The 20,178-nt window shown below is 37.5% G+C and overlaps 1 protein-coding gene across 11 annotated transcripts in view; it reads right to left on the reverse strand.

Moving 5' to 3' along the window:
• PTPN13 (protein tyrosine phosphatase non-receptor type 13) overlaps positions 1-20,178 on the reverse strand; it is a 217,145-nt gene that overhangs the window by 81,581 nt on the left and 115,386 nt on the right. For all 11 annotated transcript variants that reach the window (XM_065914102.1, XM_065914101.1, XM_065914100.1 and 8 more), the window contains 3 exons: positions 9,647-9,742; positions 8,646-8,739; positions 937-1,156 (listed from right to left, as the gene is read on the reverse strand). In XM_065914102.1, coding sequence (XP_065770174.1) covers positions 937-1,156; positions 8,646-8,739; positions 9,647-9,742 — 410 coding nt within the window. The remainder of the gene's footprint in view (positions 1-936; positions 1,157-8,645; positions 8,740-9,646; positions 9,743-20,178) is intronic.

Here is a 20,178-nt window from a genome sequence, read left to right on the forward strand (position 1 = left end):
ATGAGAGTCAGTAAGAATATGGTGAAACAGGCACGATCAGAGGAAACATAAATTGGAAGAAGTTTTTAAAGGGCAATTTGACAATATGTATAAAATGTCTAAAAAGGTATTTGCCTTTGACTTGGCTATTCCTTTGCAGAGGAAGCTATCTGCAAAGATTTAGTTATCAGGATGTAAAGTAACTACAAATTAGAGGATTTTAATTTTAAATGTTCATTATCTGGATAATGATTAAATAAATTATGGTACATGGTAAGTTCACATAATAGAGTACCTCATAGCCCTTAACAATAATATTATAAAAGTTGTAAAATGTTTATGATATTTTATATGAGAAAAGACTATGTTCATTTTGAGCTTATGTTTTTAAAAATACAGAGGACATATGATGAAAGAAAAATAAACCAACTAAACACATAAAATAACACTCCCCCACAGATAGCAAGATTTGTTCTTTCTTATCTTTGAATACTGTAATACAAGGATATGATACTTGGAGCTAATGCAGTCATCTTTTAACTATAAAGAGAATTACTGTCGAAATTCTGAGAATGGCAGAGCAGAAAGATGGAATGTACTTGATAGAATTCTTGAGCTTCTGAACCAACCTTGAACTCTCTATCTCTGATCTTATTGGTTTGTGGGATAATAAATATTAAAAAGTAATCCACCATAATACTGAATAAAGTCAGTTGATTTAAGGATTACAAATATACTTTTTAAAATATACAGTTAAGATATTGTAAATCCATCTCATGCTATTGTAAAAATGAAACCATGAAAAGAGCTAAATATTTTAATGTCAACCAACAAGATATTTAACATCAATGGAAACTTAAATATGAGATTTCAGAATTATACAATTTTTTAAAGTACTTTGCATAGCATTTCCCTATAAGACCAAGTTTAGATGCAATAACCTGAGAATCAACTTACTCTCAGTTTTCTTTGGGTCATGGCTGTTTCTAGGGCTATTTCTCTTAAGGGATCCCTGGTGATGTCAAGCATGGAAGTTTTGATAGTGTCCCCTGGATATAGGCTCAACCGAGACTGTCTAAGGGCCATTCTGGCTTGCAGCTGCATCATTTCTTCTTCTTGCCGTTTTAGCATGATCTCTTGATTAATTAAGTTGCCTTCAAGGGGTGTTTCATATTGTCTGCCATATAGAAAAGAGAAAAGTGGATTGAGAAAAAAACATACTAAGTCTAACCAAGAAAAAAAATCATGTTAAACAAGGTATCAAGAACTTAGACAAATTTTATCTTTTCATTTCAAAAGAACCTTTGCAGTAACACCTCAGTCCTATTTTTAATGTATTAGTATACTGTGGTGTCTCATTTTCAGTGGGTAGATCTATATCCTCTACCTCTTCTCTGAACAGCTCAACGTCTGAAACTGTTCCTGCTGTGGCTATTTCAGATGGGGGCTGTTTTATGCTCATAATCCTACACCAGTGGGCCTGGATATGAGACAGAGATTTCCTCGGATTTTTATTTCAGCTTCCAGATCATTATTGACTCCTCTCCCAAGAGCCCCCAGCTTCCTTGAATTGAAAGTGTTAGCTGCTCAGTTGCATCTGACTCTGACTGTAGCCCGCCAGGCTCTTTTGTCTGTGGGATTTTCCAGGCAAGAATACTGGATTGGGCTGCCATTTCCTTCTCCAGTGGATCTTCCCAACCCAGGCATCAAACCCGGGTCTTTTCCCTTTCCTTGAAATATGAGCTATGAAATCAAACCATTCACTCATCTGCTTTGCTCTAGACTTGGTTCTGTTGGCCAACTCTTCTCTGTGCATTACAGATGTAAGTGCCTGACGCAGTGGTCTTCTCTAACACCACTGAGGTCATCGTTCATGGTGGTGTTACAGAGACGGGGGAGTCTCCCAACACCCTGACTTCTTCCATCTCAGCCAGAATTCTGCTCCCATGACCAGTCACAATAAGTGTGCAGCCTCTAGAATGTCCTATTTCTATCTTCCAAAACCCTCTCCATCTCATCTCCTTATTTTTTTTCTAGCTCACTTCCTCTAGCACTCTCCATCAAACCATTCATTAACTCTATCAGGAATTTTAGTTCACTGACTTGACCACTTCCTCTCTGTTAAAACTTTCACTTTAAAAAATTTTTTACTTCCTATAAATGTGATATATAAATGCTTTAGAAATCTTGACTTAGAGTTTACACTTTTAATGTTATGTTAACTAATAGATTAGTTTATGATCTGAAGTTAGACATGTTTATCTTCTAGACCACACTGCTTTATCACGTATTGGTATTGCAAGTATTATGGTTCAGGGTACACTACAGTCTTCAGTAATTCATCTGAAAGATGTCATTCCACATATGTCATAAAACCAGTTAGTACTGGATAGGCTGAAAAGTTAGAGGTTTTCCATAAGAAGTTAAATTTTCTATACCTGTTATACATTAATTCTATTAACCCCCTCTAGCCCTCACATTGCTGAAGTTGTATAGCCCACCATGAAAATAATTTCTTGGCATACGACTTGAACTCTCATGAAACTGCAGAACCATGCTGACTAATCTCCCTGGGTTCTCAGTACTTCATGGTGATTCATTTTCTTAGAGAACTATTTCACATTTTTTTCCTTTTCTTTTTTTTATCAAAGTTCTTTCAAAACTTCCTCCCTCATTCTCTCTCAACTGATGACTTCTCTTCAAATTTTTTTTTGGTGAAATAAGAAGCAAACAGGAAACAACTTCCTTATCCTTCTACCACCAGACTTTCCAGATCTACGCTCTGCTCTTTTCTGTTACAATGGATAGATCTCCTGCACACTTATATAGGCCTCAAACCTTTATTGTGCATGGAGTTCCGACCGCCTTCCCTATCCAGAGACTTCGCTCTTGCAGTTACCCTCTCACATGCATCACCCATCTCGTCCACTAGGTTATTCATGTTATACAAACATGCTGTACTATTTTCTACTTAAAACAAAAAAATTCTCCTTTGGTTCCATATCCCCTTTTAGATTCTATTTCATTTTTCTGCTGTCTTTTAGAGTAAGTTTCTTCAAAACTGTCCTTTAAATTTTATCTCCACTTTATCTTCCACTTTCTCTTGGATTCAGACCCATAGTTTGACTCCTCACCAGTTCACCAAAACCAGTCACAGAAAAGATTGCCTTCAGTATCATCAAAGCCAAAGGATAATTCTTAGTTTGCATGCTACTTGACCTCCAAGCATCATATAACATAGTTATTCAGTCCTTAAACATCTGACTTCTGAGGCTTCTGGCTCAGTGGTTAAGAATCCTGCCAATGCAGGAGACACGGGTTCGATTCCTGATGCGGGAAGATCTCACATGCTATGGGGAACCTAATATCGTGTGCCACAACTACTGAGCCCACGAGCCACAACTACTGAAACCCAAGCACCCAAGAGCCTGTGCTGTGCAACAAGAGAAGCCACTGCAGTGAGAAGCTTGTGCACCACACCCAGAGAGTAGCCGCCACCCTCGCCCAACCCGCTGCTGCAACTAGAGAAAAGCCTGCACAGCCACGGACCCAGCACAGTCAAAAATAAATATTCACTGGCTCCTCCTTAGTCTTTTTTCCTGGATCTTCCTTCGTTTCTAATCTCTTAATGTTAGACTGAGCACCGAAGAATTGATGCTTTCAAATTGCGTTGCTGGAGAAGACTCTTGAGAGTTCCTTGGACAGCAAGGAGATCAAACCAGTCAATCCTAAAGGAAATCAACCCTGAGTATTCACTGGAAGGACTGATGCTGAAGCTGAAGCTCCAAACACTGGCCATCTGATCTGAACAGCTAACTCATTGGAAAAGATCCTGATGCTGGGAAAGGCTGAGCGCACAAGAACGGGGCGACAGAGGATGAGATGGTTGGATGGTATCACCAACTCAATAGACATGAGTTTGAGCAAACTCCGGGAGATGGTAAAGGACACGGAGGCCTGGTGTGCTGCAGTCCATGGGGTCGCAAAGAATCAGACACAACTTAGTGACTGAACAACAACAACAACGTTAGACTACAACAGTGCTCAGACCTCCAGATTTTTCTAGTCTCCATATACAGTTCACACTTACCTGGTCTCATGTAGTCACATGGCCTCAATTACCTTATACTTCCGTAACTCCAGGCTCTCCCTTGAATTGACTCTAGTCACCTGCTTAGGTGAGTGTTCTACTTGGATGTGAACATGCATCTTTAGCCTAAGATGTCTAAAACCAAACTCTTGATACTTGTTCCTTACGTGCAACCTTCTCTCAGTCTTCACTGGTTACTTAGGACATAATCTGAAGTCATTTTGATTCCTTACAAATCCAACATCTGAATGAGCAGTAAATCCTTAAGGGCATAATCTTGAAGAAATCTATTTCCAATTCTTCTCTATCACTAACAACCTAGTCTGTGCTGTATGCATCTCAAATGGAGCACTGTAATTGCCTCCAAACTGGTCTTTTACTTCTACAATCTGTTTTTCAAAGAACAGATCAGAGTAACCCCATTAAAATGTAAATATGATCATAGCTCTCTATGCTCTCAACCATCCAATGGATTCCCATTATACTCAAAATAGTTAACCCTAATCCTAACCCTAACCCTTGGGAGAGGCCTCCTCTGACCAGTCTACCTAAGTAAACTAGAACTTGGACATCATACCCTTGTACTCTCTATCTCTTTAGTGTGATTTATTTTTCTTTCAAGTACCATCACATTCTGATGGTGCATTACTTACTTTTTTGTCAGTGGTTTACTGGATATCATTCAGCCCTATAAAATCTCTGGAGGGAATTTTTTGGTCTTGTTCATAATCTCACTTCCGGCACATAGAAGTACCTACTACAAGGTGGGTATTCAATAATCACTTATTGAGCCAATGATTGAACATGATTTTATGGCTAACTCTCACTTAATGGGGGTCAAGGAAAATGATAAAACTTTGAATCTATACATTTTAACCCACACCTTTCATTTTCATTAAATATATTAGCCTTCATGTTCAAATTCTTTTCTATCAGAGCAACAAACAGGTAACAAAAATGATTGATCATCATTTTGTGTCCCATCACAATACCTGACTGCAACGTTTGAGAGGCTAAACAAAAACGAACAAAATATAGACAAAACACATGCAAACAAACAAGAAACTCACAAAACCTAGATGATTTAGGAATGGATAAACAGGTTCTTTCAAGACAAAAAAAGGTTACATCATTAAACAGATAAGCATAGAAGCAGTAGGAATAGCACTACGTAAAACCGTACTTCAAAAGTTAACACACACACAAAAATTTAGAGATGCTTTTCGGAAAATAGCTTTGAATGTCTTTTTTTGGTCACTGAAAGACACTTTTGATAGTTCAAAATCCAAAATTACTCAGTCTGCTGGATCTGACTCATAACTTCCTGTTAATCTCCCCCCACCCACTATGATACAAATCAATAGCATTGTGTGGATCTGTTTTTCCATTTCATTCTAGATAAAGGAATGGAAATTTTTATAAAGAAGCAAGCAACATATCTAAATACAGAACTATTTATAGATCTCACAAATATGTGACCTAAAGAACAAACAGAACATCCCGATTGTGTACTGGCATGTTAAAGATACTATCAGAAGACTTTGTACACATACAGAAAACTCTGCACTTGAATAAAGAATTTAGACAATACCTCAGTTAATGTGTTTTTCCTTGGACAGGAAGAGATGGGGTAGTCTAAAAGAAGTAGACTTTAGCATCTTACATTAAATGTAACAAATACAAAAATCTGGAATCAAGATGGCCAGGAGAAATATCAACAATCTCAGATATGCAGATGGTATCATTCCAACGGCAGAAAGCCAAGAGGAGAGTGAAAAAGTTGACTTAAAATTCAACATTCAAAAACTAAGATCATGGCATCCTGTCTCATTACTTCATGGCAAATAGATAGGGGAAAAGTGGAACAGTGACAGATTTAATTTTCTTGGGCTCCAAGATCATTGTGGATGGTGACTGCAGCCATGAAATTAAAAGACACTTGTTCCTTGGAAGAAAAGTTATGACCAACCTAGACAGAATATTAAAAAGCAGAGACGTCACTTTGCCAACAAAGTCAAAACTATGGCTTTTCCAGTAGTCATGTGAGAGTTGGATCATAAAAAAGGCTGAGTGCCAAAAAATTGATGCTTCTGAACTGTGGTACTAGAGAAGACTCTTGAGAGTCCCTTGGACTTCAAGGAGAGCAAACCATTCAATCCTACAGGAAATCAACTCTGAATATTCACTGGAAGCTGCATGCTCCAATACTCTGGCCACCTGATGTGAAGAGTCAACTCAGTGGAAAAGACCCTGATGCTGAGAAAGACTGAGGGCAGGAGAAGGGGGCAACTGAGGATGAGATGGCTGGATGGCATCACCGACTGTATGGACATGAGTTCGAGTGAACTCTGGGAGACAGTGAAGGACAGGGAAGCCTGGTGTGCTGAAGTCCAAGGGGTTGTAAAGAGTTGGACACAAGTTAGTGACTAAACAACAATAATAGTCAAGTTCTCCTTGAAAGAAACATTTCTGTTTCACCTATATCTAGTGCAGATGTTATGAACATCAAGTTGTGTTTTTTACCATCTTAAAGTGTGAAATAAAAGCAGCTTATCACTAAATTATGATCTGATGAGCTAACACTTTAATGTTATTGTTTCCTAAAAATAAACTGCTGCTGCTGCTGCTGCTAAGTTGCTTCAGTCGTGTCCGACTCTGTGCGACCCCATAGATGGCAGCTCACCAGGCACTGCTGTCCCTGGGATTCTCCAGGCAAGAACACTGGAGTGGGTTTCCATTTCTTTCTCCAATGCATGAAAGTGAAAAGTGAAAGTGAAGTCACTCAGTCGAGTACGACTCTTTGCGACCCCATGGACTGCAGCCCACCAGGCTCCTCCATCCATGGGATTTTCCAGGCAAGTGTACTGAAGTGAGTTGCCATTGCCTTCTCCGAATAAAAAAAAAAAAAATAAAAAACTGGAAACAGTCAAAACTAAGATTCTCTTATAATCTCCATGCTTTTGAGTTACCTTATCAAGAAAACTGAATTAAGTCTCACAAAATGATTTAACTTTGTTTGGAGGAATATGTTTTCTAAATAACTAGCAAACTGACTATAAAATCAATCAATTTTAACATATAATTCCAACAATTCTTCTATTGCTCTCTATTCCTTCTTCTGATTAAGCTAAAAAGGCATCATATTAACTATGAGCTTTCTCCAAATTACATATATAGAGAGGAGTGACTTCCTCAATTCAACACAGACCTTAGTGCAATTCAACATTTGCTTCTTTTTGCTGGTCATCTCCAAACAGTTTTGCTTTTTTAATAAAACTATCTACTATCAAGCATAGACCTATCTTTGTCTCTAGCCTCTTTGATCAAAATTACCAAAATAGGGTGATTGCAATTACTATTCCCACAATGGGGTTATAGTAATATACAATGCTACTATGTAAAGATTGCATCACTTTAGGCAAATGAATACTGATTAGAACTTTCCTAATAGAAAGTATCACGGACATTTTAAAAAGGAACATGAGAAAAAGACATAAATTTTATAAAAACTGGAATATTACAGAATAATTTTAGTGCAATGTATGTAATTACTTGGAGTGTTAACCCTGATTAAACTGTCTGTTTTAATCACATGGGCAGGGTTACCTGGACTATTAATAGTTTATGGGTATGAAACCTTTGCCTGCCAGAATTAATCAGCTAACGGGCAGATTTTTGTTAATTTCCAAATGATCCTTTTGTATATAATGGTACCTAAATCAAATAAACTTAGATATGAAATTTAAAAGTATTACTATAGTTTGGTAGTAAATTCTGAAGCAACCTCTGATTCTCTAATATTACATTATGAATTTCAAATTAATGCTTAACTTTAACAACATACTTCTGTTCATGTAAGGGACCTGTGCACACGTGAAGAAGACGCACATTAATATATGCAGTACTGAGTTGACACATTTCACCTCAAACAAGTTAAATCAGCCCATAGTTATAATACCACCATCCTAACCCAAGCACAAGAATAACTGCCATCTCATACGCACACTGAGTGTTTCAGTATGAAAATGAACTCTGATCAGTCCAAACTGGGCTTAAAAATACGTTTAAGTACAAGATAGCTGCTTTTAATCCAGGAAGATGTAGTGAAAACTTAACTTTTTATATAATAGATTTCACATGATAGGTTACTTAGTAGTAATCTACTAATTATTCATTCAACAGATAGTACTGAAAGCCTACTTGTTGAGTCCATGTAACCTTTTGAAAAAAGCATTATTCTTTTAGAAATCAAAGTTTGTATTTTCTCATAGATGTTTAATGCTATACCTTCAGAACTTCCTTACTGTTAGTTATTTTATATTCATATTGGCAATTAAAAAAATCAAGCACAAACTATAAATAATCAGGGCCAATTCTAATTTTAAAAGATTCCAATAACTCAAACAACTGTAACATCTTTTACATAATTGAATTTGCAAGAACTTTAAAGAGGAGGGAAGAAAAGGAAAATGGAGAAAACAGAGGGAAGAGAATAAAAAAAATACTCCTTGATTCTAATGAAGAAAAAAACCACATGAAACTGGAAATATATTACCATTTTTTTCATATTACATACCTTGGTCTTTGTGATTGGCCTTGACTTGGGGTTTCATCTACACCTGGGAGACCACTGTTGGATTCAAATCTCTTTGAAGTTTCACTTTTTCTCACTAATTGTGAATGAAAAGGAACAGCACAAGTCATAAAAATATGAAATAGTCTTATTTAAAACATAAGCACTCAGAAGACACATAAGATAATTTTTACATATCATATTCATATAATCAAATTAATGATATAATGTCATTAAACTCTTTAGTGACAGTCATTTTATTTTTGAAAACAATGAATTATGTCATCTTATATGAAAATGACTACACTGCTATTTGATGAAACTGCTGTTAAGTTCCTACAATGGTTTTAGTTACTAAATCATGTCTGACTCTTGTGACCCCATGGACTGTAGCCCGCCAGGCTCCTCTGTCCAAGGGATTCTCCAGGCAAGAGTACTGGAGTGGGTTGCCATTTCCTTTTCCAGGGGATCTTCCTGATCCAGGAATTGAACCCGGGTCTCCTGTACTGCAGGCCGATTCTTTACTGACTGAGCTATGAGGGATGCCCTTAAGTACCTATAACAGTGTTAAAATGAGTAACGGGAAGCTTTTTGTAATTTAAAATTTTTATATAGAATTATTCTTTTCATACCTTGTATCTCAGTACTACTAAAAGAGAACAAAAATCATAGCTTCTTTTTTAAATGTTTTTTTTTAATTGTGGAAAAAGTCACATAATATAAAATGTACTATTTTTAACCATATTTAACTGTACGGTTCATTGGCACTAAGGACATTCACACTGTTTTGCAACACTCACCATCATACATCTCCCAAATTTTTCACCTTCCTAAACTGAAACTCTGTCCCCATCAAGCACTAACTGTCCATTCTCCGCCCCGGTATCTACGAAAGCACTTTCTGACAGTCTTAATTTGACTATTCTAGGTATCTGGTATAAGTGGAATGAAACAGCACAATCATGGTTTCTTATGAATGTTTTGCTTGTTCAGATGCTTCTTACCTTGCCTGAAATCCGATTCAGAGGACACAATAGATGGCGTTTCACTGGACGTACTAAAGAGATCACTGTGGTAAGTTCTGTATCTTTGAACTGGTTCTGAAAGGATTAAAACAAAAACATTAGAAAGCAGTCTCATTAGCTGTTCCACAGTCATATAAAGCACTACATTTATTCTTGTGAGACCAGAACATCTGTTGCTTTAAATTTACTAATCACTGGACAGTCATTTAAAAATGTGACTACAATTTTGAAGTGGTTTGGCATCCTGGTTAGGGGCCTGGACCCTGCAGCCAGATTGCCTGGGTTTGAATCTCAGGTCTACTACTCACCAAGTGCATGATTTTGGGACGGTATTTAACTTTCCTGTGACTCTTCTTCAATTGAAAAGAGGGTATAAGAGAAATGCGCAGCTCCTAAGGTTATTGTAGCATTAACTGAACTCATATGCAAAGCTCTTAGAATAGAGCAGATGCTAGATAAACATCATTCTCTGTTTCAGGTGCTATGAGGGACAGAAAAGTCCAGAGACACAGCCCCAAGCTCAAACAATTTAAAATGCAGGAGTACAACGCTGCTATATTTAAAATGGATAATCAACAAGGACGTACTGTGTAGCACAAGGAACTTTGCTCAATGGTACGTGGTAGCCTGGATGGGAGGAGAGACCAGGGGAGAATGGACTGATAAAAATGTATGGCCGAGTCCCTTTGCTGCCCACCTGAAACTTTCACAACACTGTTATCTCCATTGCTAACTGGCTATACACCAATGCAATATAAAGTTGTTTTTTAAAAAAATGTAGAAATACAAAATACTCAAGATGGGACATTTAGTCCCACCAGAGTGGGATGAGTAAGCATGGGGAGTGGGTGGGGGTCTGTGCAGTGTGTGCTCGGTATGGGGGGGCGGAACTCCACTGAAGTCTGAATTCTACCTTCTCAATGTTTCTGCCTCAGCCCCTCATCTTCACACTTCTACGATCACTACCACAGATGATAACTCTAAGATAAGTCTCCTGCCTGGATTGCTTAACTGTCCTGGATTCCCCTTTCTGCAGTCTTGTCTCATGTTATAACGCACATGAGAGAGAGTGAACTTTCCAGAAACAAAAATCTGACCACATTGCTCTATTTCTTAAAGCTCTTCAGACTAGAGTTTTTAAGATATAGTTTAGCGCCTCCTTAGCATTCACAGCCTTTCTAAGTTGATCCATGACTACATTTACAGCAGTAGCTCTACACGCTGTGAAGATACAGGTTCTGACTTAGAATCAGATGAAAAGCATAGACCTCTCTCCTCCCGCAGCCCCAAAACACACGGGCACACAAACATTGACAGAGAACTTGAAAAACTCAATTCAGGGTGAACCCTTGTTTCAGGGCATCATCACCATCCAGTTCTCCAAATTTTCCACTCTTTCTACTGAATTTACAAATAACCAAAAGCATATAAACTTTGAAATTCCTTCCTCAGATACTCTTCCTGCTAGAATGTTGTTTCGCCTCTTTTCTTTTGAATACTTTTTCTTTTTCCTTTAAGAGAAGATTGAAAGGAAAAACACCTTTTCTGTTCACAAAAGCTTTTATGACCACCTGAAGACTGAGTTATACACCGCTTCTGATACTTTCATATTGGCTTACGCTTAATAATTGTGACTCTTCACTGCTTTATAGGTCTTTCCCTACCTGCTTGTTTTCCTCAACCTAATCATAAACTTAGGCAAAAAGGACTGTGTCTGATGCATAGCAATACAAAATAAATATTTTCTGAGTGGATATGAATAAATGAATGAACAGAAGAATATAAGCGATACACAAAGGTCACTGATGATCTTTAAGAGGACTATTTCCATTGCACAGACAGGTGAGAGGCCAAATCAGGCTGGAAGACAGGAAATTGAGAAAATGAGTAACACTATTCTTTCAAGAAGTTCGAAGGTTTGAGAAAGGAAAAAGATTTAAACAAAAATAAAGTAAATGAGACTAAATGAGTTATTAGGGTCTTTTTGGTAGTGAGAAATGTTTGAGAATGTTTTTAAGCAGGGGATAATAAGCCTGAAGGTTGGAGGAGACTGCAAATGATGGTGGGGAATACAGATGGAAAAATGTGAAGGAAAAACAGGAGACGGGAAAAGACCCAACATACATAAGATGGCTAACGTAGGAGGAAGGAAACAAAGAAAAGAGCAAAAAAACCAGAGGGACTCCTAAGAAACCTGTATTAGAAACATGCCTTCCTCCTGGCAAGGAAAAGTAAACCACTTCCCAAAAAGACTGAAGAAATTCTGCTGTGAAGAATGTGATAAGAGTCAGCAAATAACATATGAAAGCTTTCACGTAGCAATGAGAGTTTAGATGAGGCTAGAATGCATGAATTTTACTAAAGCCAATCAGAATGCTTGTGTGGCTTTTTCTAGGCACTAGAGAAAGCAGACCATGGGAAATACCCGAGGAGTGGTGTGGGATGCAAGGTAACAGATGATCAATGTATGTGAGGGCTTCTTTTTTACTAGGTTGTAAACTTGAGGGCAGGTATTTCACAAAATGAATTATTCCCTTGTGCTAGAAGGTATTTTAAGAGAGCTTATTAAAAAGAAAAATGAGATGAATGAATGAAATAATTAAATGGCACCACAGAAACCAGGCTTGTAGAACCAGGATGGAAATGATGGGCTGGAAAAACTGGGAGGTCATGCTGAGGCAAAGGGTAGACGTCATGCCGGGAGGAGTAGGAGGATAAATGGCCATGGATTTGATGGAGAGGATATTGTGCATTGTTCTTACAACAATGTTTACCCGGAGAGGCAGGTATAATATGGGTGACTCCTACTTTGTCCAGCTTTGTATACAGTGAATGTAAGTGGCAAATAAAACTATTAAAAGAGCTTTGGAATTGAAAATACAAATACTGACCAGCACTTAAAAGAATTCCATGCTACCACAGGAATGTGACATGGTAAAAAAAAATAAACAAAAACAAATTCTTCTGGTATAAGATGAACATGATTTGAAAGGATTATAGAAGATGTCAAATAATAGCTTTATTTAATACTACTTAAAATTAATGAACATAGTTAAATGATTATGTAAGAAGAACCACTATTTTCAAGAAGCACCAAAGAACTTTTTCTTTTGTTGTACAGAACTTCCATGGAAAAGTTTTGAGGGATTTTCCCAAGGTAACTTGACCGAATGCCAAACCTGGCATTGTACCGTATAGGACAGTAAAACCAACAAGGCCAAAGAGAAGACCCAAATGGATGGAGGCAATATCGTTTTATCTCACAAAGAAAAGTAGAAAGTTACAATAAACCTATTCAGTAGACAGAGTAGAGAAAGAACCTCAGTCACCTGAATCTATGCTATGCAACAACAATTTCATTAAATGAATTCACTGTTTCATAACTATTTCTGCAAAGTGGCTGTAAGAGAGTAAATTTTAATTTCAATTTCTATTCTTTGGTGGTGCTTTATAATTGTTCTTACATTATTTCACAGGTCTGTATTCCCTGCTTTCAGCTTGCCTATATTTTGTTTCCTGTTTCCTTTATTGACAAAACTAGCAAACTGTTTACAACCCTTGGGTTCCTCTGTAAGACAAATTAATGTAACTTTGACAAACCCTCTTAAAAATATAACAATAAATCATCTTCCCTAGATGAACTGTTGGTCTTTGAACGTTCTCAGTACCACACCTGGGGGAGGGAGGACATGGCCTTACGATGATTTACCACTTCAGAGTAACTGGGCTCAAGCACTCTAGAAACATGAACTGGATGACTAGCTTGGAAGGACAACTGAGGGTAGGAAGACCTGTCTTTTCCTCTTCTAAGTCAAGAGGGGTGTGATGACCTAGAGGTGTGGGATGGTGGGAAAGGAAAGAGGCTCAAGAGGGAGGGCATACATATATAATTATGACTGATTTGCATTGTTGTATGGCAGAAATCAACAACCTTGTAAAGCAAATTTCCTCCAATTAAAAAAATAAATTACAAAAAAACATTAAACTCAGATTAAAAAACAAAACAAAACAGGACAGGAGTGGTGCATCTATGTTAATTAAGTGGTAGGGGTCTTTTGTGAGCTTGTATTCTGGAATGTACCTTTAAAAAAAAATGTTGTTAGCCATGTTCCTTTCATGCAACGGCATGGCAGATCTAACGATATTAAAGTTCCCAGGCAACATTTATTACTCAGTCATGCTTACAAGAAGGCTATAATCAGATTTCAGTCAAAATTTACTACTCAGTTGTGCTTATGAGAAAGGTTAGCCTTACAAGCTTTCCATTTCTGAACAGTAAATGTAACAGTTTCATAAATTATTAATAAATTACACCTCCTTTACCAAGATCATCTGCACTGGTGAATATGGAGTGGCATATTTTCCAGATCATCTGGAAGGAAACACTTCTTGACTTTCTGATGGCCTACACAAGAGGCACCCAGTAGACACTAACTCTGGGCTTTCCTCGTGGCTCAGAAGGTAAAGACTGCCTGCAGTGCGGCAGAGTGTGGCCTCAGTCCCAGGAAGGGAAGATCCTCTGGAGCAGGGAGTGTTGCCCACTCCAGTGATCTTGCCTGGAGAATTCCACGGACAGAGGAACCTGGCGGGCTACAGTTGATGGGGTCGCAAAGAGTCGGACACGACTGAGCGACTAATACTAAAAGACACTAACTAGACAGATACAGGCTTTATTCCTCTGATCTAGTCAGCAAAAGAAGGGTCATCTCTAATTTTCCACAAGATCCTAACATTATTAATAACTTCTTTTCGGAGGATCCAAACAACACAGATATATTTTCTGTCTACACTTAGATGTATAATATTAGCATTTAGGTTTGGTCCAGATCCAAGGAATGTGGTATTAACCAAGTGATTAAAAAAAAACAAACACAACTTTTTATTATGAAAACTTAACAGACATGAAAACAAAGAGTATACAGTAAGTCTTCATATGTGCCCATCTCCCAGCATCAATAAAATCTAATAATTGTTATTTCAATTAGAATGTTTTAGATTTCTTTAAAAAAAAGAGAGATGCTCCTAAGTATTTATAGATCATTACAAAGTTTTCTGAATGCCAAAATTCTTAAGTCATGTGCAATGAACCTGTTAAAAATATTCAAATACCCATTTTATAAAATACACATGTAGCTACTTTCATAGCAGTGCTAAAACTGTAACAGCAAAATTTTAAGCTGTCTCCATTACAACTGGAGAACTGAATTTATTTGACTTGTAGGGTAAAATTAGATTCAATATCTAATTTTTGGTTTGCAAACTTCTCAGCTAGTAAATATTTAAATGAAATCTACATTGTAGAAATCAGTGTACTAGAATTCCTTTAGGATCATGATTATTCCTCATTTCACTACGTGATTTCTGTCTCTTTGACTTCCTACAAGGATAGTTTTTAGACACGGAATTTGAAGTTGGAATTAAGAATCTTAATGTAGAAATAATAATGAGTGCAAAAGAAAAAAATGGGAGAATAAAATTAGCCTGGATACATGTCACCAAAAAGGCAGCACCAAATTCAGTGTGTGCATGCATGCATGTGTGTGCCTGCGTGTGTGCGCGTGTGTGCATGTGTGCGTGTGTGCGCGTAATGTAGGTACATAAACACAGAGGAATACAGTGTCTCCAGAAAGCAATTTGTTGAATAGTGGTGAGAGGATGAGACAAATAGGGACTGCAGAAGAATGGCTTAAAGAATTAATGTAGAGAATAGACATGTGGATGTGGGGGTAGAAAAGAAAGGGTGAGATGAATTGGGAGATTAGGACTGAGCATATATATGACTTCCTCGGTGGCTTGGATAGTAAAGCATCTGTCTACAATGTGGGAGACCCGGGTTCGATCCCTGGGTTGGGAAGATCCCCTGGAGAAGGAAATGGCAACCCACTCCAGTACTATTGCCTGGAAAATCCTATGGATGGAGGAATCTGGTAGGCTACAGTCCATGGGGTCGAAAAGAGTCGGATACGACTGAGTGACTGAACTGAACTGATGTGTAAAATAGATAGCTAGTGGAAACCTGCTGTAAAGCACAGGACATTCACCTTGGTGCTCTGTGACTACCTACAAGGGTGGGATGGAGGTGGGAGGAAAGTCCAAGAGGGAGGAGATATATTTATACATGTGGCTGATTTACGTCACTGTCCAGGAGAAACTAATACAACATTGTAAAGCAATTATATTTCAATTAAAAAAAATCTGGATAAAAGTCTAGTTATAGAGATTCTGTCATCATATAGTCTCTGACAATATCTTTTTATTTCTACTATTTCTAGTATTAATTTACCATAATTAAGAGTATACCATGTTTTTGCCAGATTACAATGCATAGAAATCTGACAAATATTTTACTATCCTTTAATCTGGATTCTCTAAACTCCAACTCTAATAGAGCACTGACTCCACTTTTACATAGCAACATTAAAAGGCAGCTTTTCAATAGGTTAGCATTCTATCATAAATTCTTGACACTAAAAAGCCACAATTTCCACCAACTTTTAACACACTTAACACTTTAAACATACAAAGTTGTGACACAGGGTTAGGAAGACTTGCATGATACACAGCGGTTACGCAAAGCTGTTTTAGATGAAACACTAAAATCTACAATCTTTCACATTAAAATGAACCGAAGCCAGCACAAAGTGTAATCGAAAAGCACCATTTACAAGTGACACAGATTCAAGCTCAGACACGTAACACCAAGAAATTGAGACTCAGGCAGTTGCAACATCAGGAATTAAATAAGCACTTTAAACCTGGCATTTCTTTACCTCCTTTAATACATGGCCCAAATTACAGAAAAAGGTTTCAAACAGAAATGCACCACGATGGCTGATTTTGTCACTAGAATTGTTGGGGAAAAAAAAAATTAAACCCCTGCATTTTGATAGCTATGGTTCCTAACAAAATATTTCAATATTCAAATAAGCAGACAAACAAAAGTAAGAACACTATGTATTCACATGCCGAGTGTTTTTCTCTATGCTTTCTTTTTAGAGGGTTAACTTCTGGAGATTAGAGATTGTACCTTCTTTATGATCAATAGAGTCCAGTGTATTCTATATTACATCACACTGCAGGATACAAGAAGATAACATGTCCTAAAATTCTTTGAGAGCTAGACATGATCAATAAAATTTTTAACAAGGAGGAACGGAACTCATGTAAGTATGAATATATATATATATATATATATATATATATATATGTATAAACAAGGAAGGTAAGAGAGGAAAATTCTGTGAACTATAAATGACTTCATAGATGGAACATCTGTGCAGAGTAGGATTGCTAGAAGAGTGAACAGTTCCTCCACAAGGGTTTTGTATAACATCGTAGCCAGAAATTTAGGCCAGCTATACCACTCTTCTAGCATCCTCTAGCATCCTTTGTTGTCATGACTTCAACTGCCCCCTCTAAAGCTCTCAAACAGTACAGAGCTCTAAAGAAAAGTGATTGCATTTGCTGTTGATTGGTCAGGCTGTGACTGACAAGTATGTGATTTTCTCTTAGAGCTGGACAAAACAGGAGACAAAGGTGAGATTTCTCCTCACTATATAGTATAATTCAGAGAATATTATAGTATTCTGTATCCAAAATAGCACCATCAAATACACTAAACATTTAGTGTTAAGAGCTGTGTTGCAATATTCAGCTTAGATTAACTGAGTATCTATTATACGTCAGGCAGAGTGGTGGACACTAAGGATATAGTCATGAATTAGACAGGGCAAAATTCTGGTGTCTACAAGAGGAGAAACAAGCTCCTCAAAACAAGTAATTTCAGTGAAAAATACAGGCCATCATCCTGAAGTGTGAAGATGAGAGAAAGCTTAAAGTCTTCAGGCAGAAAGCTGCATGAATAAAATCATGATCATATAAAATGGCATGTATTGGGGGAGGAAGAGGGGGAAGGAAGGAGAGAGAACACATGTATTGCTGGAGCGACTTGTGAGATGGGATATGCAAAAGGGTAAGACTGGAGAGAAATGATAATGGAGATAAAGGAAAGCCTTAAATGCCATAATCGAAGGAGCTTGAATTTTATCCTGCTCAACTGATGAAAAGTTATTAACTGGCTGAAGGCAGAGAAGAAAATGTATTCTAATCTGCAGGGCAGGGAAACGGAGGACAAATTGTAGCTGAGAGATCAATTTAGAAAGCTAGTTCTATAGTCCATGGACAATAGAAGGAGCTGAGAGACTGGGATGAAGTGAAGAAATATTTTGGAGGTTAAAACTGCTGGGGGACTGTCTTGGTGGTGTAGCGGTTAAGACTTCATGCTTCCAATGCAAGGAGTGCAGGTTTACTTCTTGAAGGTCAGGGTAATAAGATTTACCACATGCTATGTGACCAAAAATAACAACAACAAAGAAAAAACAAAAATAAAAACCCTGCATTTGGGACTTTCCTAGTGGCTCAGTGGTTAAGATTCTGAGCCCACAGATCCCTGGTTGGGGAACTAAGACCTCACATGACATAAGGTGTGGCCAAAAAAACCCCCAAACTGTTGGGTCTTAAAACTTGTGTAGATACTCATTACCAGTAAGATCTATTTTAAATCTCCCTTAATACATATCAGTCCATGCTTTTCAGAAGGTTTCTATATCAAAGCCAAACTGGGTCTATGTTAACTAAGTATGAGTTAGATTTAAATTATATCTCTAATTTCTGATAAAGTAGCCAGGGATTTCTGTGGACTCCAAAATCAGTATTATGTTACTATGAATATAGACATTGGAAAACTTGTTTTGGTTTCATTTTTAACTTTCCTTAGTGTTTAAAAATGCAATTTCATTCTTCCACTTGGATAAATCAAAAAATCAAATGTCTATTCTCTGTTGTTTTTAAGCTAAAGAATAACTTACTGTGTATCTCTTCTCAAATGCTTCTCAAACCGATTTTTCCTCCATCGAACACTGGTATTTTTTTACTGGACAAATTCTAAATGAGAATGGTTTGAAGCTGCCTTATGTTGCTATGTAATTTTAAATATTCATTTCCTTAGTTCCATTAGCCAGAAAGCACATGCTCAACAGTAACCTGTGACTTGTAACTTCAAGTTACAAGTCCGGTCCACTTAGCTGGAATTTGTAGATGTAGGACATCTCCTACACTGAAGAAGTTCTACTGAACAATGCCGGTCTAAAATATAAATCTCAGGACTTCCCTGCAGTCCAGTGTTTAAGACTTTGTGCTTCCAATGAAGGAATGGCAAGTTCGATCCTTGGTTGGGGAACTAGTATCTCACACACCGTGGGGTGCAGCCATAAATAAATAAATCAAATATAAATTTCATCAGCCCTGGAAACACAGTGGGCACTTGATTTTTTCTGGCTAAGTCGCTGAATCCATCTATAAGTGCTCTTCAGAGATGCTAAATGTACTTGTATCTCAGTGTAATTATTCAGTCATTAATACTTAAACACATATGATATTTGACTAATATCATAAAATCCCTGTTTATTCATACTTTCTTCTATGGAAACTGATTATTTAAACTATTTAAGTTCAGGGAGTAATTCAAATAACAATTCCCTCTTTTTGTTATCCAGAGGGAAATACAGTAAAGGAAATAAAAAACTGAGTAGTTCATCTTTACCAGTTAAGGCTCTTAGAAAAGAAAGATAAAAATTTAAAATATTGAGACTGAAAAATTGAACTTGAAAGCATTTCTCTCCATAAAATGTCATTGTACTTAGTCACTCAGTCGTGTCCAACTCTTTGTGACCCCATGGACTGCAGCCCACCAGGCTCCTCTGTCCATGGGGATTCTCCAGGCCGAGAGTACTGGAATGGGTTGCCATGCCCTCCTCTAGATCTTCCTAACCCAGGGATTAAACTCAGGTCTCCCGCATTGTAGACGGATTCTTTACCATCTGAGCCACCAGGGAAGCCTATAAAGTGTCACTAGTAGCATCCAATAAGATGAACTATAACATTTATGAATCCACCCTCTTGCTTTTCTGAAATGTAACTTTAAAAATACATGCGCTTTCAAGTTCAATGGAATGAACATGAATGGAAAGGAAGTATTACGATGCCTCAATAATGAGAACAGCCTCACATACTTGAGTGTTTACATACTCGAGTTGCACAAGAGAGTTTAAGCTGCATTCACAGAGCAGTCATAAATGAGTAAAACTAGGCTAGACCAGAAGACACAGCATTGAAAGAAAGGAGCTGACACTTAATTTAGACCTGATGTACAATGGGTTGACTTTAAACTCATTAAATAAGTCCTATTTATCCATAGTCACTTTTATAGAATTTAATTATATCTGTTGTTTACACTCTTCCTTCTAGTATTGCACAGAATGCAGGGGAGTTTTGACTGTTGTAAGCAAAATGCTATTCACGGTCCCCACCCAGGGTGTGGAGTGCTGTTCATACTATACTCACAGTACCGGTTCCAAGTCAATCGCTCATAATCAGGAATGTGCTGCCAACCCACAGAGCTATGGACAGGGAGTGTGTGGTAATTACCCCACAAACAGCACAGGGACAGAAAC

The sequence above is a fragment of the Muntiacus reevesi genome, chromosome 22 (assembly GCF_963930625.1).
Source record: "Muntiacus reevesi chromosome 22, mMunRee1.1, whole genome shotgun sequence".
Lineage (NCBI taxonomy): Eukaryota > Metazoa > Chordata > Mammalia > Artiodactyla > Cervidae > Muntiacus > Muntiacus reevesi.